We start from the raw sequence: 24,923 nt of genomic DNA, 5'->3' as shown, positions 1-24,923 counted from the left end.
AGGCACGGGAGCCACAAGATAAATGCTTGCATTCCCCCACCCACCCACAAAGAAGGAGAGCTGCCTGTTGCAAGTCAGGACGATGGTGGCCAGGGAGTCAGAGCAAGCGGGCTAGGGAGGAATGGGAAGGCTCCGTAGGCAACAAGGTCAAGAGAGAGAAAGGCAGGCCCCGTGCACCCAGGTGTCCGTGTTAATTGCTGGGTAAAGACAAGGGTAATCTCACTTCATTTTTGACTACTGCTGTTCATTCAGAGCAACAGCACAAATCTGCGTGTGTGTCTAGAGCAAGGAAATGGAAACCAGAGCAAGGTCTCTCTGATCAAGAGCTCAACCTGGCAGTGAGCCCCCTTGGCGCCACGCTGGAAGGGAGAGCAAGGGAGAAGAATGGCTAGAGGGGGGAGCCCTTGCCCACTCTGGGCCTGGCTGACCCCCACGAGCAGGAGCAAGACCCTCAGGGGCCCCAAGTTCCACTTGGTGAGCAGCATAACCTAAGAGCCCAGGAAGTGGAGAAATGGCTTCTTCTTCATTCAGCAGCTAAATAGAATTCCATGTACACGTTAGTCGTGACCATGCACACATAGCACAGTCCCCTTCGCAAGACTCTGCAATGCAGGGGGGGGGTGTGTGAGAGCCCTTCCCCCAAGGCCTGAAGCAAGCCGAGTAATGGAAACTTTCTGGAGAGCAGCATGCCCAGGAGCCTGATGGAAAGCGTACCAAGTGTGACTCTTAGAAGGACTAGCAGATAGCTGTGAATGCCCTAAATACAGACAGGACTTGGAAAAGCATGGGAACTATCCACAGGAACCTCAGAAGCCAAAGGGAAAGGTGCCAGGCAAAAACCTTCCTCTTCAGCCAGACCTTTGGCTGAACAACATCCTGTATCCTTTTAAATGTGTTTGTGGAAGGTAGGTTTATCGGTTTGTTTTGCTCTTGTTCCTGTTTCTATTGAGTTTTGTGTTTTTATCTTGTATTTTTATGCTGTGAACCATCCCGAGATCTTCAGATCAAGGGCGGTATACAAAATGAATAAATAAATGAAAATTACAGGGGCCAGAGAAGGTGAGGAGCCACCCTCCCTCACCCCTGGGCAGAGCACACAGCCCTGCTCTCTCCCTCTGGCAGAAGGCAGCAAGCCAGGGAAGGCCGTGCATCTGGCTCTCACGGACCTCTGCTGCGGGAGCCTTAGGTGCCCAGTTGTGCGGACCCTACCTTTGGCCACTTGGGGTTCAGGAGGCGTGCCTGGATGGCGTCATCGAGGGCTTGGTCGTACTGCTGCGTCTTCATGTACGCTGCCGAGCGGTTGCTGTACAGGATGCAGTTCTGAGGATCGACGGCCAGAGCTTCACTGTAGAGCACAATGGCCTTGTGGAAGTTGCCCTCGTGGCAGGCCTGGTTGCTCTGGCGCACCTTCTCAACAAACTCGGCCTTGCTCAGCACGGGGCCATCAGGGCTTCTGCTCTCAAAGCGCTTCAACCCAAACAGAGAAATCTGCAAATAGACAGGGAGGAGGAGGAGGCATTTATCCAATTTATCAGCTAGAACAAGCAGCACTTCCTGCACTTACTAAAATGCTGTTTAGTAATAGGAAAGACACAATGGCTTCCACCCTGCGAAGTCACTGCAGGTTTTCATTATTCAGTGCTCCGGCCCTGTGAAAGTTTCTTCCAAGTCCTCAGGCCCCAATAGCTGGCAAATCAACCCGGATGGGGTCATCAGCTTTTTGCTTCATTTTAAAAAGGCAAGCAGCAGCAGAGTAGAAGGTCCTCACCTTCCCCAGAGGCTGACCTAGGAACCACAGTGAAAATCCTTTCACTATACTAAAACCAACCCCGGCTGGTGGGATTAGCCACACATCACAGATCAAATCTGAGGGTGGTGGCTTTGTACACACTTGGATTAAATGCTGTCTTCCTCCTCCCAAACTGACCTCCCCTGTAGCTGCTCAGAAAGGAGCCCTACCTACATTTATCAGAACTGCTGATTCAAGGAATAGTAATGCTTATTTCTTGCCACCCCCACCACCCTCAGTTATTTACTGAACATCCTTTCATCTTTTTCCAGTGCAGTACAAATACTTTTCTTGGAGGAGAAAGCAGTCAGCTGTCAGGGCAAAACATGTTCTCTGCAACGCCACAGTAACACGCCCCGAGAACAACCCCCCACATTTTAGCAAAGTCAAAGTCAAGGAAGCTAAGGGGCAAGCAAACTGGCACACACAGGTTGGACTGGAAGTGGTGCAAACTCTGAGGCTGGGGGCATTCCTGCATCCGCGAGGCCAAGCTCTCATTTATGGCTATGGCAGAAGCCTACAAGCTGCTGAAGGAAGATCATCTACAAGCAGATAATGTGTTCCTTGAAGAAGGCATCACTGTCTTCCAGTACCTTTTCTTTAAGGGGTGTAAGCAAAGCTAGCTTCAAACTGTCCCAACGTGCGGATAATTCATCCTCCTTCTTATCATTCAGTCTCCTCCTCCTTTCCCACCCATTGCCGGCATCAGTACCTGGCGGAATCAGGTGGACAGCATGAGGACAGCTGGCCCAACGTAAGTCAGGTGCTGGGACCCAGAGACACTTTGCACAGAAGCCACAGCTCCTGCAAGCATCTCAGAAAGCCTAGAAGTAACTCAAATGGCCTGGAGTAACTGCTAATTGGCAGCAGGACCCAATAAGGAAAATGTACTGTCTGCACAACGCCAGTCTAAGACAGTGATGGAGGCAGCTGACTAGTATGGAACCTGCAGCTGCCTGATGGGCCGCACTAATTCTACTACTTTTTATTTAGGAGGCAAGGAATAAATCTGCCCTCTGGCTAGGAAGCTTCACGCTCAGCCCTTAGGGCTGCATGCAGGGGTGGCGGGTTTCAGGGACTGGGAGAACAGCAGGAACCCTTCGCTACTTGATGCAAAACAAGCAAGGCAACAACAGCTTTGCTGCTCTTCACCTGCTCATCATTGGCCCATGTAAGAAAAGGCAGGCCGGCACCTGGTGCCCTTGCAGCTCCCACTCAAGAGCATCCACAGCCCCAGCTCCTCCAAAGGCCTCCCAAAGACAATGCCGGATAAAATGGTCTCCTTCAGGGGGGAGCCGCCCCCCGCTGTGAAGTGAAACAAGCTGAATAGCAATTCTTCAGGATTTTCAGCTTATGGCACTTTCTCCCCTCTCACCCCAGGAAGGAGAGAGCATTTTCTCAACCAGCTCTTTATTAACCACTTTAGTGCCAAGGCATTGATACAGACCTCCTTGCAGGACACCTTCCCTGAGCCAGCCCTGCTTTTCATATATATGCGAAAACTGTGCAATCGTGTTACCCCTGAAGCCACCCCACAGCTAGCCAGCCAGCCTTCTGTAAGGCAAACAGTGCTGGGGAGACAGCATCCCTACCAGTCCCAGAGCAGCCCCCCCCCCCCCGGACCAAGGCCTGAGCAGCACAACAGCTCTGGGAGTGTTGGGTGTGCTCTCGTAGGGCAAGCATAGCTGAAACTGTGCAACTTGGATGCCTCCAGAGTGTGTGTGTGTGTGTGTGTGTGTGTACTCATGCACACGTATATTAAGGAGCAGATGAGTGAAAAGCCTTTCTCTGGCACAGGAGCTGGAAGTGCATTACCAAAGTGGACAGTACTGAAGGAGATGAGCCCACCAACTGGTCTGGCACAAGGCAGCTTCCTGGATCTGGAAACTCTGGTCTGCTCAACTCAGTTACAGCAGAAGCTGCCTCAGCCAACCTGGAGCTCTCCAGATGTTTTGGACTACAACTCCCATCCTGCAAGGGAAAGACAAGGCAAGGAAACGGAAAGAAGGCAGGCCAGAAGGGGAGGGGAGAGAGATCTATACCCATCTGTATGAAAATTGCACAAACACTGGAAGTGGGGGGGGGGCGCTTTTTATACTCAAGGGCGCTAACAAAAAAGCCCCCCTCACAGTGTGCAACTATCACCCAACCCTCCAGCTGGCCTCAGCGCACACGCGTCAAGTTGGCTTAGTTTCGCCTTTAGTTCCCCGAGCCAAGCTGTCCGAGCGCCCTTCCCCTGCTGCCCTAAAAGAGACCCCGGCGCGCCAGAGAGGCGCGGGGCCCCCCGGCCGGGAGGCAGCCCCGGAGGAGCGGCCAGGGCGCCCTGGAGAGCGCGCTCGCCTCCCGGCAGGGGCTGCCCCCAGGCACGTCCCACCTCCGCAGCCCCGCGCCGGGAGCCCCATCCAGCCGGGACGTGGCGCTGGGCGCGGCAAGAAATCGCCGCCTGCCCGGACGACCCCCTCCTCTCCCAGCGCCCGAGTCCGCCCCCGCTTCGTCGGCCCCGTCCCTCCAGCTTCGCCCGGCGCTCACCCCGGCTAGAAGGGGCCCGCGAGGATCCCGCTCGCCGCCGCCTCCTCGGCGCCAGCGCCTGAAGCTCCGCGGCGCCTCGGGCTCCATGGCGGCCCCGCTCCGGCTCACCGCGGCGGCTGCGACGCCCCCTCGGCCCGCCGGCCGCCCCGCGCCCGCGCCCGCCCCGCCGGCGGCGGCGGCATCGGCGCCATCTTCGGGCTGTGCGCTGCTCCGCCCCGCTGGGGGGGACGGGGGGCGGCCGCGCCCCTCCTCCGCTCCCTCCAACTGCAGGCGAAAAGTTGCAGAAAGTCCGGGGCAGGACAGGGACCGACGCGCGCACGTCGGAAGGGATCGCTTACACTCGCCCCCCTTCCCCAGGTAGGGCAGGCACGGTATACACAGTGGGAGTTTTTCACAATTAACCAGGTCACGCTGGTCTTAGAAAGCTTTTTATTTACCAAAATATTCATGTACTACAATTTAAAAGAACTTCATAAACTTATAAAATTTTCTTTTTTAAAAAACAGCCCTTAAGAAGCCATCTTCACTTTTTGCACCTTGGAGGGACCAGCCTGCTCCTGCGAGTGGCGCCGTTTTCTCCTGCTGGTGGGTGGCTGAAAAAGAAAGCAGGAGGATTAACCTGTGGAACCACCTGCTGCAAGGCCATGGAAGGGTGCAGCAGTGCTCCAGACACTCCGTGGTGCCTAAGAAAGCCCCTTGTATGATTGGAGAAAACATGGTTTGGTGTCCACAAGGCAAACCAGCAACCACGGATTGAAGTGGGTTTGCAAACCATGGATTGCTGCCAACTGTGGCTGGGCATGGGGCCTGAACTGGCACAACCCATCATTATAGGCACCACTCTGCCTCCAGAAGCGACTGCATTATCTAGAAGAAGAGGATCAAATGAAACAGAGAGAGAAGCAGACCAGCCGCTCTGAAAGAGACACCGCCTATCAAATATTCCAAAATACTTGGAGGACTTTTAGCCTCAGTGAGAAGTCCATTCCCCACCCCCCTTGGAAAAGTTGCTTCAGTTTATTCCATCTCATATCTGGTGACCATTTTATGTTGCTGCCATATAGATTTGGCTGGTTTTAGCATATGGTTGTAGGACTCTGTTCTACTTCTTTAAATGCCAATTGTATTTGTGCCTTCATGGGTAGTCAATGCACTCCTGTAATATAAAGCCACTATACTGCACTATTTTTGTTTGGGGCTACCACCCCCCTCATTCTTCATCTTCCCCCCACAAGGCCCTCCAGTGGCCTCTCTACGGCTTCACCTGTCAAAACCCTCAGGTGACCCAAGGGCTCTGGCTCCTTACACCTTGCTGCAGCGCTCCCAAATGCCTGTGCTTGCTTGAGCACAAGCCAGTGTTGAATTAAGTTATTTTCCCATTTTAAAAAAAGGAAAATCCCCCCAAATGTTTTCTAAAATCAATTCACAAGTTCTTCAAGCAACCCATCATAAGAAATAGATACCAAAGTTGAGGCCTCTGAGGCAGGCACCGGCTCCTGAGTTTGAGTGATTAACCGTTGAAAAGTGTGCTTCATATTTTCATCCTGTGGAGAATATGTATTTGCACATATATTTAAAATGAAATCATAGGGTGGCATAATTCTAGCAGTTGATTAACAGTGTGAAGCAGCCAAGAACGAGGCTGGGCCACAAGGCAGGCAATGGGAGGCAAGAATGGGGATGGAGGGGACGCAAGGAGCAGACTCCAGCCTCAGGCAGGCAGCATATTCTGGGGTACCTATTGGAGGGCATCAAATTGTCAGTTCCTTCCCCACTACAGTGGGAGGAGTTATTTGGATTTTCTGCCTCAGACACTTTTCGGGTTGCAGACGGACCCCCAGAACCGGAGGGTCCACTATATTTCAGAGAGAGGGAAATATATCTGCAGGATTCAGCAAGCAGAAACGTAAACAAGGTGGAATGCGGTCTTTGGCCTTGGCCAAAGGTACAAGCCCCTGCCCCTAAGGAGGCCACACACCCAACTCCCCTTCTCCATTCATATTGCCAAGGCATTATCTTCACTGCCATGGTGTCCCTGTGAAGATTCCACACACTGACCATTGGCTGTCTTTCGTTGACATACAAAACGCTAAGAACTTGTCCCTCCATCAGCAGGTAAAGAGCTTTTTGCTCCAACAGGCTTTTGGGAACTGACTACTTTTAGTGAAAGGGCTGGTGCCATGCTGGTTTTATTATAATTATTTGTATGTTTTAAATAGATTTCATTTATGTTTATTCTTTTAATTCTATTAATGTTTAAGTGCTTTTTTAATTATTGACTTTTCTAGGTTTGTAGCAATTATTGCTTTTATCTGTAAGCTGCCTTGGGTCCTGTCAGGGAAAAAGGTGGGGTAGAAAAAATAACAACTTGGAACCTGTATTTGTCCAATACAGACCATTCCATACACTAAAACTGTTGGAGGAGGTCATCCTGGCTGTCACAGCCTGTTCAGGTCTTATCATGCCACAATTTGAAGTTGTGGCACCCAGCAAATGGAACTGCCTCCACTTCAAAATAAGGGCTTTCAATGCTTGTTAAAGACCTGCCTGATATATGGCTCGTCTACTGTGGATTGTGATGCATTTTGTTATGAGGGGCCACTGAGAAACATCTTCAACAAAACAAATGAACAAAATCATCCTGTCCTGTTCTACCTAGATAGGACAGCTCAGGTGAGCGTATACCTGAAGCCAGGGATGTTCTAAGGCCTCTTCTACTTTAAGGCGCTTCCGTGGATCCACCACTAGCAACTTCTGCACGAGGTCAAAGGCTGAAACAACAAAGCAAAATGTGCTGTAGTTCAGCAATAACAGAATGAAACCCTCATGGCCCCTCTAGTCCAGCCTGCCACACCTGCTTCTCTGCTTGGAGAAAACATGTGTGGCGCCCACCTGTTCTGGCTCCCTCCCTGTCCTCCTCCTTTGCAAAGGAACAGCTGATACATAAACATTGTAGTTAGTACTCAATGTTTAAGTACCTTACCTATATTCAGAAGAGGCTCCTGCTGTCACAATTTCTAGTGTGGGTTCAGGCCAAAGAAACTGTACATTACTCAAACATAAGCTTCATTTAATTCCAAGGGGATTGCTCTGTGATAAGTATGTACAGGAACAAAGCCTGAATCGGTTAGTCTTACAGGGGCCAAAAAGGACTGTTAACAAGGGACCCCATAAATTTCCAAACCCATGGGAAAATATTGTTCCATTCCTACAGCTTACTCACTTCTACATCTTTTTGGAATGCAGAATACCATGGAGGGATATTAAGTGCACTAGGACACAGAAGACCAGGGTTAAAATGATGCCTTGAGCCCTTGCCACAAGCCCAAGCAAGAAAGGAAGGAAGTCTGACTGCGGTAGCATCTGCCATTAACATCACCAGTCATGGCACAGTGGCTGAGGAGATGCAGATGCACTTAGTGCCAAGCCATAAGCCAGTTACCTTGTAAGATGCTATTCAGAACACACCTGTGTGGTTTTGCTGCCCTTGCTTCCTAAGTGGGAGAGGAAAAAGGTACCTCACCTCTTTCACCTGTTTGAGGGCCAGGAGGATGCTGTAAGTCTCCTTGGCTCCCTATTGGAAGCCACGGGTAGCCTTCAAGAGACAAGAAGTTCCTTTCAGCGCCATTGTTTAGCCAGGCTTCCCTTTGATGCAAGGAAGAAGACCCCAGCAGTTCAGTTTGTGTCATTTGTTTGAGTCCCAGCCAACATGCCTTGCACTAACAGAATTGTAGAATTGGAAGGGATCCCGAAGGATATCCCTCCCAACCCCATGCAATGCAGGAATGCTGCCCACAGCTGTCCCTGGATGGGCTGGAACTACCAACCTTCTGCTTGAGTCACAATGACGCTTAAGTCTTTTAGACAGCTCTCTCATTTAAACAATGCTGGTGCCTCTATGGTCAACAGACACACCTCTGTCCTGAGAAGCAGGGTCACACCAATGCCTTACCCTCCTCTGACACATGCTGCCATATTTCTGCACAGTAGTAGTATTCTCCCTGGGCGATCTGCTCCCTCAGAGACAGACGAGCATTTTTATCAGAGAAGGGTGGATATCCGGAGAGGCTAATTGAGACAAACAAGAAGAAAAACATGGCAGCCCTGCGGCCAAAAACCCACAAGGGGCAGAGGGGCAATGTCTGAAGTGGGAATTGGAGGCTCAACTCCACGGCGACAACAGCGCGTGGAAATGCAACCCTCACTCAGCCTTACAGGATTGTTACAAGGTTAACAGGCAACTAAAGCTTGAGCCTACATGTGCAGAAGTCAAACTAACTTTAATGAACTCACATCCAAGTAAGTCTTGCACAGAATTCAGCCTTAGTTCTCCATGGAAGGGCAAGAGACAAAAATTAAAAATAAAAAGTATTCAAGTCAATGTGTTCAAAATTTCACCCACAAACAGGTACACTTTATGGGAGGACACAAACCTTTGTCAGCCTTCCTGGGTTTCTTACCAAATAAAGAGAATGACTCCCAGACTCCAGCAGTCCACTGAGCGCCCATAACCTCCTGTCTCAGCAAAATTTTGAACTTCGGGAGCAAGATAGTCAGGTGTACCGCATAATGTTTTCATAAGGGACGTTTCTCCAAGAATTTTGGATTGACCAAAATCTGTTATCTTGTACAACAAGAAAAGTAACAAGAATAGATTGATCAAAACTTCAGAAGTCATTTAACCTGCTTCTTGCAATGAAGGTCTGCATGTGTCCCAAGCCACCCTGCCTAGGTATGTAAAAAAACTGCTAGACAAGATTTTGCAGAGGGAGAGACAAAGAGGGCCTGGGAGACCAAGCAGAGTCACAAGGTCTTTCACAAACACACCCTGCACTCATGGCCTCTGTCTTAAATATTTCATTCCATGATAACTGAGTGGCATGCACTGGAATGCCATCGACATCAGAGACCTGGGTCAAAGCATCTCGCAGAGCAACTTTGTTTAAAGCACATGATGTGGGTTGAGGAGGAGAGGGTTGAATTCTTAGACAACTCCTGCTCACCTTTATAAGGCAATTTGCCTCAGGAGATGACAACAGCACATTCTCCAGTTTCAGGTCCCGGTGAATAATGCCTTTTTCATGAAGATACTTTGCACAGTGCCAAAAAGAGAAAGAATATTATGCAATTAACAGATTGTTGTGGCTCACACACCTTTGCAGGTGGCATCTCCGCTCCTTTTAGAGTACCATGTCCTACCTTCCATGCCTAGTCAACCCCCTCACAGGCACAGCCACGAGCACTTCATAAACAAAAACAACTGACACTTAGTGTGTGTGTGTGTGATCTATATTGCCCAGAGTGTAGCAGAATAATTCAACAGGTCCACATTGCAAGTTCAATGCTTAGAGCTGATCTTGAAGAAAATAAATCTTGAACTCCCAATCTTGAATAGAAAAATCTGAAGAGGATTCCACAGTGGAAACAACATCATGAGAGCAACATCATGGGAAGGGTGTTTCCAGGACTAAGGTGAAACTATGAGGCTCCCTTGTTATTTTTGCTATTGGATGCTGCATGTTGTTTATGTAATCTTGTTATATTTATAGTACAGTGGTACCTCGTTTTGAGTCCGGGATCCGCTTGACGAAAGGGACGCTTGACAAAGCGCTGCTCTGCGCACATGCATGGAGTGGTTTTATGCTTCTGCGCATGCAGCAAACCCAAAAGTAACCCGTTCCGGCACTTCCAGGTTTGTCACAGACATTCCATGAAATGGATGCTAAACGGGGCGGACTCAAAACGAGGTACCACTGTATTGAAATGTGGGGGCTTTGTACATTATTATAATTACTATTGTTTTGCTATGTTATGCTATTGTTTTGCTATGCTACTGTTTTTGCTATGCTGTCTTGCTAACCTTTTAGTGTTCTTTAAGAATGTCAACAAGCTTACAGATGTGATCCAGCCGGCAAAGTGTATTTGGAATTTCACAAAGCTTTTCACAAAGGACCTCGTCCAAGACTCTGGTTGCTTTTAAACACCTGCTTTAACTGTCTCTTATTGATAATTGTATTTTTAAGTGCTTAAAGGTTTTATTATAATCAAGCAGTATATAAATTTTGTTAAATAATAATATAAAAAAACTCTTGAGAAAGCTTAGCAGTCGTGGAATAAAACAAAAGGCTCTCTTTCATGGAGAATAAGGTGAGCAATGGCTTCTAGCCCTGAAGGCCATGTTCCACCTCCACAGTCCAAGGCAGGCAGGAAGTGTGGGCTCTTGGGCTGGGGTCATGCTTGGCTTCCCACAGGCAACTGGTTGACTTCTGTGAGAACAGGATGCTGGACTAGATGGTCCACCAGCCTGATCCAGCAAACTGCTCTTATCTTTTCTGTCACTGAGCTGTGGCACTTCCTCAGGGTGCAGAGATGTAATGTCTTTCTGTGAATTATCCAAGTGATGAAGAGAGGTACACTTCTGTTTAGAGACATTGCATGGTCTATGCAGTAAATGTTTCCATGTGCTACATCAGGGGCAGCTAACCTGTAGACTTCCAGGTTGGACTCCCACTTCCCATCATCCCTAGCCAGCCAATAGTCAGCCAATCCAGCAAGGTTAGTTAACCATATTTTGAAGCAGCACAACAGCCTTTGCTCATCAGAAGGTTTAACAAAAGAGGCTGTTGCATCCATGTGGTGCAGCAAACAAAGCAGACTCCAGATTGTACCAGTGAATACATTAACAGTCATTAAGCCAAGCTCACCCTACATTACCGGGAGACAACCAGTTTTGCAGAGTTAAGGGGTACCTGCACAGCCAAAAGCATTTGATAGAAATAAAGTTTGCACGTTGCTTCACTCAGTCTTGCTGGGCGTAGAACCTTGTCAAATAGCTCTCCACCTTCCATCCTGAAAGACAGAGCGGAGTAAACCCATGTTTGAAGGCAAAATAAAAATGGAAATGGTGTTCATGATGGAAAGTAGCAACTATTTTTCATCACTGGATACAAAATTCTTCAGTGTAGCATGCAAAGATCTAGAATTAGTTTTCCAAGACTAGCCAAACACTAGCAAGGAAGCCAAGGGGAGAGACAGTCTTTGTATGCTGACATCTCTATGACCAAGGATATCTTCCAAAATGGCAAGAAAAATTCTGAAGCAGCCTGGAGCCTAAGAGGCTTGTTGACTCTGAGATGAGAACCTCTACACACAGGGATTATTTTGAGCACTAAACATGGAACAGTCTGAACAACAGCTGAACGAGGAGGAAGAGGGCTGGTTCCAATACAAATCCAGCCCCTGAGAAAGGCTGTCTAGATTGTCCATTCACTCCATCTCCTTAGCTTCTATTTCCAGCAGTCGTCACCTGAGTTTTCTTCTTCTTTAATTATAGCCACACTGAACTGCTCATTTTAGACACTGCCACTCACAGACTTGAGGCACAAAACTGCTCCCTCCGCCCCAAAGAGCACAAAGAAGAATAACTTACAATTCCAAAACAATGTAAAAGTCTTCTCCTTCAAAGAAGTCTATTATCTTGATAAGGCAAGGCTGTAGCAAGGAAGGAAAGGAAAACATCCAAACATTTTCTAGGAAAAAGCCGCTCTCGGAGAAAGCAACACCCTCCAAAAAAACAGCTCCTTTTTCCTGAAGCCAAAGAACAGCACAGAACTCTCAGTTCAAAGGAAAATGCTTACAAATGTGAGGACAAAGGGCAAGAATGACATCTCCACCATAGGACCTAAATATACCGCCACACTCCACTGAGTAAAAAAATAAGTGGGAACTGCAATAAACTGTTGCAGCATGGTATGTTGCTGTTCACCGTTCCAGCCTGCGTTGCCCTCTCCCAAGGTACTTCAAATTAATTTACTTTTCCTCCCTGCCTTTCAACAGTCAGTCAGCCAGCACCATTCCCTGGCCTCAATTCCTCCGACGTTTAAGCAATTTCCCCCCCTAAGATTTTTGTTGTGCTTCTGAACACCTTTAGGTTCCTCTGAGGCTGAGCCCCACAATACTCTGCCTGTTGGGCACAGTGGATTCCATTTTGCATACATCAGAATCTGCCCCGAGAAAATGGGCTTGCTAGTAGCATATGAGATAAATTAGAACCACTGTCAGGTCTTTAGTAGGGCTGGACAATATATCGATATATCATCCAAAACCACTTCAAGTCCGTATCATTATATCAGTTTCATAATTTTTGACCTGGCAATATATTGCTAATCATGAGTGTGCGTGTGTGCCATGCAAAAATCACAATGTGGAAGCAACCATGAAGCCAGCCAATGCCTCTACATAGCGCCATCCTTATTTCAGACATTATGATATATCAGTATATTGCAATGTTTAGCTGGTAATATATCACTAAGTTGAAAACCAGCTCCATGCTTATTTCAGACACTGTAACATATCAAGATATCACGATGTTTAGCTAGCGATATATTGTGAAGTTGAAAACCAGATATCACCCAGCCCTAGCCTTTAGTGAGAAGAAGAGGGGAGGTAAAAATAATTTTAAAAGCTGCCTGGTTTAAGGGCCCACTTACATGGTCAATCTTCTTCAGAATCTCCACTTCCGTTTCCACATTAAAAGGCTTGTCCTGCTTTTAGACAATGGAACATCAAAGCGTAAAGGTCACTTGCACAGCTTTAGAATGAGCCCATCTGCTTAGCTTGAGGGTGCTTGACGGTGCAAGAGGACAACGAAACAGAAGGAAGCTCACACACTGACAGAACATCAAGCCTCCTGCCCTCAGTAAAAGTGCTGAAGACAGCCTGCATTGCTGCAGCAAAAAAAGCAGGAAAGCCAAACATAAGGCACTCGGCTCAGCTGGCAGAAGAGTCCTTGAAATTTCACAGAGTTGTAGAACCGCCTGATTTGTATCAGGGAGATTGTTTTGAGAGAGAGAAAAGGAAACTAGGCCAGCCTTCCTCAACCTGGTGCCTTCTAGATGTTTTGGGTAAAGATGTCCATCAGCTAAAGGCAACACAGCCCTGCTGGCAGAGGCTGATGGGAACTGTAGTCTAAAACATCCAACCTGGGGGAGGCTGGACGAGTCAATACTTTTCTTGAAACAAAAGCTCACATAGGCACAATCAGGTAACTTTACAAATTCCACTAGGGCCACAAACCTCAGCACATGCCACAAAAGTTCCACTGATTCTTCCATGCTATATGTTTAGGACTGAGGTGTGAGTCATTTAAGATTGTGAGTTATCCACAATTTGTTTAGCACAAATAAATTTGCATATATCATCTTAATCAGCAGCAGTCAAAGCAAACAATGTTTAATCATCTACAGAGCACAGGTGACAACCTAAGGTACTTTACAAATAATATTTCCCTCCATCAAAAATTCCCTGCCCAGAGGACAAAAACAAAGAGATACTTACATTCTCCGGCAAAACATCTGCCATAAACCTCCGTTTATTTATTATTTTTATGGCCACTTTCTTACAGGTGTCCCTTTCAAAGGCCAGCTTCACCTCTCCACAGGCACCACTAGCAGAAAAAGGAGGCTACTTCAAGGTTAGGGTTCTAACATTTAGATGGTGAAACTGTGAAAGAAATGCCTGCAGTGCCCCAGATTTAAACAGAGCTTCAGAGGACAGTCCTGTCCTCTCTCATCCCCTGATGTGGGAGCAAAAGACTGAGGAGGCTGATTCACCTCCACTGAGGGCTACCATTGAAACCTCATGATGCCCACTCCCCCACCCCCGGCCCACAGGTGCAACTCTCAGTGGTCTTCCCTAAAGACAGCATTGCAGAAAACATGTAAGATAGGCAGGCAGAAAGACTCTAACTTACGTGCCCAACGTTTTTGATATGATATATTTGTCTGTGAGCTCCTTGGGATACTCCAGCTGATGATCACTTTCCATGAGGTCAGAGAATACAAATACTGGAAAGCGAGAGGAAGGAGAGGAGACCCCAGTCCAATAACTACTATTGCAAGGAAAACATACAACTTTCTTCCTGATCTCCAGTGCTCAGTGTTGTGGCCAAACATAATGGAAGAGATCAGAAGAACAATGTGTTTGTATATGTAACAATGCTAATAATGCTGACAGAATGAGATCCCTTTCCAAATTGCTTTGCTACACACCAGGAAAGTCTGCCTTCACTGCGGAAGGTGGAGGGCAATATGGGAACCCCATAAGCAAGACATGAGCGCAACAACCCTCTTTGGGTCATGATCTCCAGCAGATATTATTATACAACCATTATGACTAAAAGCCATTGACAGCCCTGTCCTCAATGCATTTGCTTTTAAAACCAGCCAAGCTAATCAACTGCTCCTTTGTATTGGAAGATATACGATGTGGCTGATTAGAGATATACCAGATTAGACATTTTCTAAATCAGCCAAATATAAGATTCAAGCATTACACGACTTAAATAGTTTTGAGCAACTACTCAACTCAACCAACCCACTGGGAAAGGGAATCTCTCCCAACCACAGAAAATCCTCAGACATAATTTGACTAACCTTTTTCTTCTTATATGTGATAAGTGTACGCGGCGTTGCACTCTCAGTTGTCTCCCAGTTATCCCCTCCCCTATGTATTCTCATTTTATTTTTCTACTTGTATTTTTACATTCATCATTCTTACTGCATTTTGTATGTGCTTATGTCAATAACCATTCTGTATGAAAATGACAATACAGTAATAACAATAAAGTTTCTTATTGAATAAAAATTAAAATAAAATAAAATCCACACACAATTGGCTACTCTTCCTCTCACTTCATTAAGACTAAAATGGGGGAAAGATTTTGAAGAAGAATTAGAGGAACAAATTTGGAATAAACTACCATGTGGATCTATCTCAATTACAACTCAATAACATGCTTTTAAGATAGCACATTGATGCTACATACAGCTAGATTATACAGAATTAATTATAACACATCCAACTTTTGCTGGTGGGAATGCAACTTACCTGGCTTGGTGGTTCTGCCCAAAAAAATTTCCCTTGGGGAAAGTTTTTCAAACAATTAATCAAACAATGGGACAATCACTACTAGAAGACCCCAAATTGGCCTTCCTATCTTATTTTACCCTCAGTTTAAGAACATAACCAATAACCAATAAAGACCTCATCCTCAATTTATTAACTGCAGCTAGATTAGTGATCACAAAAATATGGGAAAACTGCAAATGCAAATCTTTTTGAAGCCTGGATTTCGCAAATATGTGACATTGTGCTTATGGGCAAATTAATTATGTCACAAAAGGAATAGCAATAGGCAGGGACTGGACTTATGGAGAGACACTTTCATTGGATTGCCTTTATTAAAAGGTCTAAAACTACAACCATCAGACACTGTTTTTATTTCCTTTCTGTACTACTACTAAACTGCTTTCTTTGTATGGGTTTTTTTTCTTACTTGAAATTAAAAATCAGTTAGAAAAACAACAACCATCCAAGCTAGTGTCCATTCCTACATGTTGGGCTAACGAATTTCGTTGTCTACCTGTGCACTACCACACAACAGCTCCAAGTGCGTCACTCTGAACAGCAGCCACTGGGGAACAGGAGCGGAGGGAGATTATCACCCACAGAGAGCGAGGCGTTTCTTCTGATACAGACTGCCTCTTACATTACATTCAGGGTTAATTTTGACACTATTTCATCAAGCTGTGTCACTATAAAACCATGAAGGTTGAAAACTGGATTACACTCACTACCCAAAATGCCCCTGTAAGCCAGGGAGTTTGCAAGGAATCTTACCTTTGTTGTGGGGCAGGGAGAGTGAGATTTCAGCAACATTTGCCAAGGGAAGCTTCTTGCTCTTCCCAAGGAGCTTTCCATTGATGAAAGTCCCATTGGCACTTTGGTCTTCAATATAGGCCACGTGGCAGCTTCTGGGCCCTGGTTCCTTGGAGGAAGGACAGTGAGCTAGGAGAGTCCACTTGGCAGGGTCTCCCTCACAGCAGAATCACAAGCGAGGAAATAGGAAGGGTTCAAATTCTGCAGAAAGAGCCCCACATAAACCTTGCAAGCCAGAAGGGCACACAACCCAGGCACACCCATTCACTGCCACCAGAAAACTTCCTCAAAGTGGAACTTGTTGCCCAGAGCAGAAAGCAAGGAGGAATCTCTGCAGTACTTACTCTGAAGATGCGGAAGTGCCTTTTGCTGTACTGTTTATAGAGCTCTGTCTCAGTCAGATTCAGCTTAGCAAAACTGTAGTCGCAACTTGGGTCTCTCCCAAACCAGTACTCATTTTTCACACAGTCTAGGGTGGGGGAAAAGAAGAGCACAAAACCCAAGTAAGGAAACAGCATGTGGAAAACACACCTGCATCCTCTTGCGGGTCTGAGAAGAGCAAAGGAGGCTCAAGCATAGTAGGCATCTCCCCATCTGAATCAAAAAGCTTTGAGAAATTAAAACCTACCAGAGATTTATCTGACGTGGGTTTATAAACAAGCTCTCCTTTTACTTTTATTCACCAGAAGGGCAATTGCTTGCTGGCATCAAAGACCAGAACGGTATTAACAAAAGGAAAAGGTGATTCCCAGCAAAACCCCAGTCCCTGATAATGAGGAATCATCCAAAAAGAGACAAAGAAGGAAGCAAAACATATAGTGAACTGCTGAAAATAATGAACAGCAGTTCAAATATAGAGGAAGACCAGAACTGCTGCAGTTTGGCCAAGATTGTAAAACATGTAGATGAATTCCCGATACCTTTTCCTTCTAACACAAGGAAACACCTTAGCGAGTGGCTGGCCTGGGAGCCCATTCCACTACTTGCCTTATTCCCGAGTGCTCATATAAAAGAAAAGGGTACAAGATCACATCCCAGCTGGACAAGCAATATCCCAGTTGGATCTGGTTTTTCTGGAACTCCACAGTGGAGGATGCTGGCTGCACTGAGTTTTCCCACCTGGTGCATAAGAGCACCCTTCTTAGCAAAGGAACAGGCTCTCTGGCTGGCACAGGTGGATCTCCCTTAGAGCAAACGCGCCTCTAGAACAGGCATAGGCAAACTCGGCCCTCCAGATGTTTTGGGACTACAACTCCCATCATCCCTAGCTAACAGGACCAGTGGTCAGGGATGATGGGAGTTGTAGTCCCAAAACATCTGGAGGGCCGAGTTTGCCTGTGCCTGCTCATCCCTCCACCCAGTTGTGATTCTGAAGAGGCAACAGCTGCGTATTTTCCATAGCGTTTTGCGGGTGAAGCTTTATATGCTGTGATTTATTTAAGCAGAGGTCCCTTCCTCTGGTCTGAAGCCCAGGGGAGCCGCTGCTGCTCCTCGCGGGCCACGACGGAGGGATGGAGCCGGTGTGAGGGGGCAGCCTGCTCACGCACCGCAGCTGGGGAAGCCCCTGGCCAGGCTGAAGAGGCGGCCCCAGGGCTGCGGCGAGGGCTCCTGCGGGCCGGGCTCCGCGTCCTCGGGGATGGGCGGCAGGTCCTGCGTGGGCAGCGTGTCCAGGGAGCTGAGGGTGCCGGAGCTGGACGACGACTGGCTGGCGCCCGGGGTGCCGCTGGAGCTGCTGGAGCCTTCCGCCGGCGGGCGAGGAGGCGGCGGCGGCGGCGGCGGCGGCTGGGAGTCGCTTCCGGGCTCCTCGTGGGACATGGCGGCTTCCCGGGAGAAGGGCTGCCGGCCGACGCGGCAGAGCGAGCGAGCGCCAGGCAGGCGCGCTTTCCTCCGGCCGAGGCCTTCTCCGCAGCGCCTCTCCCGGCGAGGAGACCAGCCCCCCCGGCCCCGCGCCCACCCGGCGGCGCACCTGGCGGCTCCCTGCGCGGCCCGGCAGCCGCCTCCCGCCTTTTCGGCAGCCCCGCCCCCGGAGGCCTGCGTCACGAGCCCAAGCCAACCGCGGCGAGCCGGCGCGCAGGGCCCGCCGGGAGTTGTAGTCCGGGCGGATGAGGTGGGACGCGCTGAGCAGGAGGCTTCGCTGGGCGGCGGCGCCGCGGCGCCTCCTCGACCCCCGGGCGCCCCCCTGGGCCGCCGCCGCCGCCGCCGCCGCCTGGCCCTCGCCCTCGCCCTCCTCGTCCTCGCCGCCGCCGCCGCCTCCGGCGTCGTGCTGGAGCTGCGGCCTGGCTCTGCCGCCCGCCTCGCCGCCGCCGCGCTTCTTCTGCCCTTCGTGCCGGGCGCTGCAGCCCCCCGAGCCCCGCGCCGACCTCTTCCGCCTCCTGGGATGGTGCGTGGCCTGGGGGGCGCTGGGCCGGGCGGGGTCTCTCTCCGCGCCCCCTCCTCACTCTCTCTCTCTCTCGTTCGCCTGCAGCGAGCGCAGCTTCCGGGTGGACGTGGGCCTCGTCCAGCAGCGCTTCCGGAGCCTGCAGCGAGCGCTGCACCCCGACTTCTTCAGCCAGAGACCTCAGGTCAGGCGGGCAGGCCGCCCCTCGCCCACCCCGGGGGGCCCTCGCAGACGCACGGGCGCCGAGCCACAGACGTCCTAGACAGACACCCCATGGCTCTTTAGGGGGGCGTCCCCTCCGCTTCCATATGCAAGGCCTGGGCCGGGTGCCTCCTTCCCTTCTGCCACCCTCTCTTGTCATGGGAGGGAGCAGATCAGTAAATGGATTATACCTCTTGTGCCAGCGAGTCAGAGTAAAGTTAAAGTGTAAGGTAAACACAGTTGTTTGGGTTCGCTGTGCTTTTCTCCCAGTGGTGGCTCAGGCGTACTGGTGAGCCTATCTCCCAATGCTCTTTCGACAGGCGGAGCAGAATTTTTCCAAGCAACACTCTTCTCTGGCTAACAAAGCCTACCGGACGCTCCTGAGCCCCCTGAGCCGTGGGCTGTACCTGGTAAGATACCTGCTGTGTTCCACAGGATGACACACTCACACCTGGCCAAAGTGCCTCACACCACCCATGCGAGAAGCAAAGCCCTGCTGGCTCAGGTCAAAGGCCAATCGAAGCAAAGGGGAGAATGCAGACCCCTAGCTACAGATGAAGCCTCCAGAGGGATTCCATTGAGTCTCCCAGCCTGTGTGTTTGTGTACACAAATGCACATGGGGGATGCCAAGTGGGGTCTTTGACCCAGGTGAAATAAAGCCTAGTTTGGCCCCTGGACAAGGACAGGCTGGGAGAGAGATGATAAGGACAGTTTAGAAAAGAGGAGGATGTTGGTTGACAGTAAGCTGCTTCTTTAAAGAAAGACTAAGGAGGGATGTGTCCCTACTGCCTCCACTTCTCGTTACATATCATCTCCCAAAAACCTTTAGCTGCTTTGCATGTTCACCACATATGATAAAATGTACCTTCTGTTTCTTGACAGAAGGTATCTGATTCTGACTTATACATATTTGCTAACTTAGTGCCAGATACCTTCTATAAATCATTTTCACATCTTTCAAAGCATAAAGGTAAAGGGACCCCTGACCATTAGGTCCAGTCGTGGCTGACTCTGGGGTTGCGGCGCTCATCTCGCTTTATTGACCGAGGGAGCCGGCGTACAGCTGGCATGTGGCCAGCAGGACTAAGCCGCTTCTGGCGAACCAGAGCAGCGCACGGAAATGCCTTTTACCTTCCCGCCGGAGCGGTACCTATTTATCTACTTGCACTTTGCCGTGCTTTCGAACTGCTAGGTTGGCAGGAGCAGGGACCGAGCAACGGGAGCTCACCCCGTCATTGTGGGGATTCGAACCGCCAACCTTCTGATCGGCAAGCCCTAGGCTCTGTGGTTTAACCCACAGCGCCACCCGCGTCCCCTTTCAAAGCATAAAACTGTAAATTTCAAACCAGTTTTCCAGTTTTCCCCAGAGGCTCAATTCTGTATTATGTCCTACATCCCTTGTCCAATGAATCATAGCAGATTTTACCAAGTCATCATTTGTTTCCCATTCTAACAAACTCTTATGCATCCTAGAAATTAATTTTCCTCTATTTTCTACTGGTTCCCTTTCAGATCTGGAACTTTGGTTCATAAATCCACACTGCTTATCTTACTTAAACACTTCGTTCAGTAGGCGGGTAATGTAGCCAGTCCGTCACCTGGTTTCTGATGTCTTCTAGTTTCTTCAATTTTACCTCTTGATCTAAAATGTCCAAAAGGTCTGTGTATGTTGTCCACTGTTGACCCATGTTCAGTCTTTTCAGTGAGATTGCTTCCATAGGCAAGAGCCATAAGGGTGTTTTTCTTTCTAGCAGATTTTTATGTGTCCTCCATACTCTATATAAATTCTTCCTAATTACATGGTTCAAAAAGTTCTTATAAATTTTAGCTTTACCATACCAAAAGCATGCATGCCAACCAAATTTAATATTGTACCCCTCCAAATTTAACTGAATATTGTTCAACAGTATCCAAGCTTTTAACCAACATAAACAAGCAGTGTCATAATATAAAGTAAGTTTGGCAGCGAGAACCCACATCTTTCTTTAGCTTCTATCAGAATTTTATACTTTATTCTCAGTTTCTTCCCCTGCTAGACAAATCTAGAAATTTCCCTTTGCCATTATTTGAAGCAGCCTGTATTATTAATTACTAGAGCAGTTTGAAATAAAAGTAGCACTTAAGCTAAAGCATTCATTTTTATGGATGATTTCTTCACAAGTTGGTACTTTTTCTTGGCTTCCCAGCCTTCTATAAATCACACTCCTGAGGCTCCTCTATTAGTATGACAGACCAGGGGATCACCACACCCCTCCTGACTGGTTTGGGATTAGTTGTCTCCAGAAGATCTATCCCCTTCTTGCTGAACTGAAACCTAAGTGGAGTGTTCCTTCACAACTCCACTTTTCCTTTCTCAAATTCAGCTTCCCAGTTCTCATTTGTCTGTATACTCCACTGTCTTTAAATCTGACACTCAGTTCAAAGACTCCTTTCTCTGGCTCTAGATCTTTCCCTCAGGGTGGATGTTACACAAACAGCCAAAAGGCTATCCACCTATCCAGCTGAGCGCCAAGAATACCAACTCTCGATTCCTTTTATTTTTCCCTCCCAAAGTGCTGAACCCACCCTCCTCAGGCTAGCTGTACCTGCAGCCAACCAGAGTGAATCTCCAGCCCAGCAGTGGCATTGCATCTCCATGCTCCAGTCTACCTCAGCTTTCCATAGGAAGTAGCTACTGCCCTTTGCATCAACAGGTGCTGATCAATTCTCATGGTTCACAGGCTGCCTTCAGAGTGAAGTGAGGAAGTTCTTAAAAGCCATTATCATTCTTTTCTAGCTGGAGTTGAATGGAGTAGAGCTGGAGAAAGGAACAGACACTGAGGCAGACCCTGAGTTTCTCTCAGAAATCATGGAAATTAACGAGAAACTGTCAGATGCAAACAATGATGCTAAAATAGAAGAGATGGAAAACTTTATTGCAGGTAAGATGGAGAATTGTGCCTGAAGAGGTGTCTATGCTGTCTTTCAGTGGGGTGAGGGGTGGGAATCTATCAAGGAGTGAAAGCACAGTAATGAAAACCTCCACAGAACAACATGAAGCAGTATTTAGAATTATAAAGCCACCTCAAAGGTCACCCTGTTGATGAAAAAACACACGACTCCTGTCTCTCTGCTTCAAACCCTAACAAATGAGTTTTTTTGAATTTAGGTTCCCCTGTGGGTTTTCATTTGCATCTTAACTCTTTCTTCCTTTTCTCAGTTTAAGTGTCCCACTCACAGAAGCTGCTGCTATTACTTCTGGGCAGGCCGCTTGGGCACAACAGATGCTATATCTGTCATTTCCCCACACCCCCTTGATAGGATTGAGAGTTTCTGAGGGTTGGGAGTGTAGATTGGGGAAAGTTCCTGATCTTGACGTTCAATACAGCTGTGTGAGGATGCATTAGCTGATCTTCATTGAAGTGTAAAAACGGATCAGTACATAACTATGGGCATCATTAATGCAAAGCCTTGTTCTTAACCACTCAGTGTGCAATCCAGTGCATCTGAGCTCTGAAGTCAGTCCCATTCAGTTACATTCTAGTTTGAGTGTCCATGTCTAAATAATTCTAGCCAGCTGTGTTGAAGGAGCACAATAAAGGGACCCCTGACCATTAGGTCCAGTCGTGACCGACTCTGGGGTTGCGGCGCTCATCTCACTTTATTGGCCGAGGGAGCTGGCATACAGCTTCCGGGTCATGTGGCCAGCATGACTAAGCCGCTTCTGGCGAACCAGAGCAGCGCACGGAAACGCCCTTTACCTTCCCACCAGAGTGGTACCTATTTATCTACTTGCACTTTTTGTGCTTTCAAACTGCTAGGTGGGCAGGAGCAGGGACCAAGCAACGGGAGCTCACCCCATCGTGGGGATTCAAACCGCTGACCTTCTGATCAGCAAGTCCTAGGCTCTGTGGTTTAACCCACAGTGCCACCCGCATCCCTAAGAAGCACAATTCTATGCAGAAACTACAGCAAGGGGCTTACGGTGTCATTTCTAGAAAGACTAAAAGCTCAGATTTTCAATATATTTTCCACTGGAGCCCAAGCAATTTCCCCTTTGTCAAGGGCAAGTACAACAAGGAAGAACTGAAGGGGGGGGGTTGTGCCATGCTTGACATGGAGTGAGCTCAGTCACAGATCAGATGAATCGGAGAGCACTTTCTCATTTCTAGAGACATTTTGGAAAAATCCCTTTGTGGGTGTGGCTAGACTTTCAATAAGACATCTGCTGCTTCCTGACTCAATAGAGCATTCTTCCAAGCCAACATGGTTCATAGGCGGGCATGATGGGAATTATAATCCAGAACAGTAAGGACAATGGGCCCGGAAGGCTGCTTTAACATTTGCCCTCCTAAGGACAGTATCCATGGTCATGACATCTCATGAACAGGGGTGAAGGCACATGTAGATAACAGCTTTGTCTTAAATGAAATCAATGCCCTCTTCTTTCCCTTCCAGCTAAACAAGAGGAGCTGATTAAGGATGTGAGCAGAGCGTTTGAACATGGTAGGAGTATTTCCTTCCTACTTTCTTTGGGGTGTGACCTGCTTGCAAATGACCTCTTGTGCTCCCAGCTGCATGTGGCATGTGCCATCCACATGGCTTACAGGGCTAAGTGCTCATCAAAAGCCATTCTGGATTGTAAGGACTTGCTTAAAGCCTACCTTTCAAGGAAAGCTGAGCTGTTCAGAAATAGAATGCATTTACTGGTTTTATTGAGGCTCATTTCTCTACAGACATTGATCTTAAGGCACACAATGGTTAGTCCTGTTAGGAGATATTAGTACTAAATTCTGCAGGATGGCCCAGCAGCAGAGCAGCCTACTTTCTTGAAGTCGCTTGACTGACATATTGCAAAAACCTGCTGTTCTTTGGGTTCCTGAATGCCAGGAGTGTGCTGATTCTAATGGTGTAGCCATTTCTCAGTGCTGGGAGCAAAGTTCCCACTGGAGTACAAATTTGCTTTTTCTTTGTTTAATTGCAGATGATCTTCAAGAAGCCAAAAAATATCTAGCCAAAATGAAATATTTTGCAAACCTAGAAGAAAAGCTGAAGAAGAAGAAAATCCCTTCCTGACTTAACAGTATTTCCTAGGATGAGTGGTTCCCATCTGAATGTTTGATAGGCAACTCAAAGCAATGAGGCCACGGTGCAGTGCATTCTTTGGCATGACATGGAAGAGAATGGGCATGATACCTGCTCCTCAACCTGTGGAAAACATCTCACTGCTCCATTGTCAAGATGCTCTCTGATAAACACTTGAGTGCAGAGACCTTGCTTTGGATGAGGCCATACTTAGGAACTGCCTAATTTAGCCCTGCTTATGTCTGGGAAATACATGTAATGCTTTGTTTTGAGCTCCGAAGCTTATAAATCAAAATAAATGTGTGGCCTCTGGATACACTTCAGTTTAGAATTTTAAAGAAATGAGGTTAGGCTAGATGGTGACATGCTGTCTTGATTTGGTGAGGGCTGAGTTGGTCTAAGACTGTTCTGTGAGATGCGGCACAGGGAAAGACAGGGAGGGATACAAACTAGGTGAGGCTTGTAGAAGTTCTGAGGAAACCAGATCTTCTGGCACTTAAGCAACTTACTGTTTAGCATGTCCAGTTCTGAATGTTTCCTGCGGGGGGGGGGACACTCCAACTTGCATGGCTCAAGGGAGCCCCAACACCTGGAGAGTCGAAGGTTCCTTATTCCAGTTTAGTGCAAAGTGGAGCTCTAGAAGGACTCTTATGAGCAACTGGTACACAGTCCACTAAGAAGAGCCTTGCAGCTGGACCATTGCTGGTGGAGACCGATTGACTTCTGCATCCTTTTCCCTGTAGTGGCCAGCCAGATCTGCCCCCACCCCCCTTGACAGCCCACCAGCAGGGAGGGGCATGAAAACAGTGGCCCTTCTCTGGCAACTAATGCCTCATCTTCCCTCAGTGTGTCTAATCCCTTTTTAAAACCTATGCGCTGTTGCATAAGTAGCAGGATGGACACTGTACAGGGCAGAGACTGATGTAGAATTCTTCTTTCCCTTTGCAATCCTTTCCCCCCAAGGTTTGTAGGTTATCATCCATAGTTTATGAAGTACCTTGCATACATGTTTCAAGGGACTTTATAACAGTACAAAATAAACAACTAAAGGTAGTTTTTAAAAAGTACCAGAAAGGTTACATTGAAGGGGGTGTAAAGGGTGAGGTCTCTGTTTATATTTCTCCCCTCTTCCTCCAAATACTCCGTCACAAAAGATGCCCACTGGGTATCTCAGCCCCCGAGATGCTTTCCTTGCTGAGCTGGTCACCTTTCATTTGGTTGTCCTACCTTGATTTTGCCAGGCT

General features: G+C 48.0%; 3 protein-coding genes and 1 long non-coding RNA gene across 5 annotated transcripts in view; 2 read left to right on the top strand and 2 right to left on the bottom strand.

Annotated features, from left to right (window-relative positions):
- TTC28 (tetratricopeptide repeat domain 28) overlaps positions 1–4,509 on the bottom strand; it is a gene marked incomplete at both ends in the record, with an annotated part of 131,231 nt that extends 126,722 nt beyond the window's left edge. The window contains 3 exon segments of the mRNA XM_080986564.1: positions 1,210–1,488; positions 4,319–4,486; positions 4,489–4,509. Of these exon segments, the coding sequence (XP_080842690.1) occupies positions 1,210–1,488; positions 4,319–4,486; positions 4,489–4,509 (468 nt within the window).
- Positions 1–24,923, top strand: part of LOC308466090 — a 190,401-nt gene that overhangs the window by 43,047 nt on the left and 122,431 nt on the right. The window lies entirely within an intron of this gene.
- Positions 4,734–18,004, bottom strand: CHEK2 (checkpoint kinase 2). Of its 2 annotated transcripts, none has more exons than XM_080986607.1 (14): positions 17,584–18,004; positions 16,381–16,505; positions 15,998–16,145; positions 14,070–14,163; positions 13,655–13,763; positions 12,808–12,861; positions 11,748–11,809; positions 11,068–11,167; positions 9,322–9,408; positions 8,779–8,942; positions 8,271–8,386; positions 7,004–7,089; positions 5,782–5,862; positions 4,734–4,911 (listed from the first exon to the last, which is right to left on the bottom strand). In XM_080986607.1, the coding sequence occupies exons 1-14, from the start codon at positions 17,849–17,851 to the stop codon at positions 4,828–4,830; spliced, it is 1,578 nt and encodes a 525-aa protein (XP_080842733.1). In that variant the 5' UTR covers positions 17,852–18,004; the 3' UTR covers positions 4,734–4,827. The 2 variants fall into 2 exon arrangements, with proteins under 2 accessions (XP_080842733.1, XP_080842732.1); XM_080986606.1 differs by having other exon boundaries at positions 12,808–12,864; positions 17,584–17,992.
- HSCB (HscB mitochondrial iron-sulfur cluster cochaperone) lies at positions 18,124–23,997 on the top strand. The gene is made up of 6 exons (XM_080986620.1): positions 18,124–18,416; positions 18,501–18,597; positions 18,935–19,024; positions 21,392–21,536; positions 23,053–23,100; positions 23,579–23,997. Exons 1-6 carry the CDS (start codon positions 18,139–18,141, stop codon positions 23,668–23,670), a joined length of 750 nt encoding a protein of 249 aa, XP_080842746.1. The 5' UTR covers positions 18,124–18,138; the 3' UTR covers positions 23,671–23,997.

Source organism: Podarcis pityusensis, assembly GCF_964106645.2.
Source record: "Podarcis pityusensis genome assembly, chromosome: 16".
Classification (NCBI taxonomy): domain Eukaryota; kingdom Metazoa; phylum Chordata; class Lepidosauria; order Squamata; family Lacertidae; genus Podarcis; species Podarcis pityusensis.
This window is presented reverse-complemented; position numbering and strand designations above follow the sequence as displayed.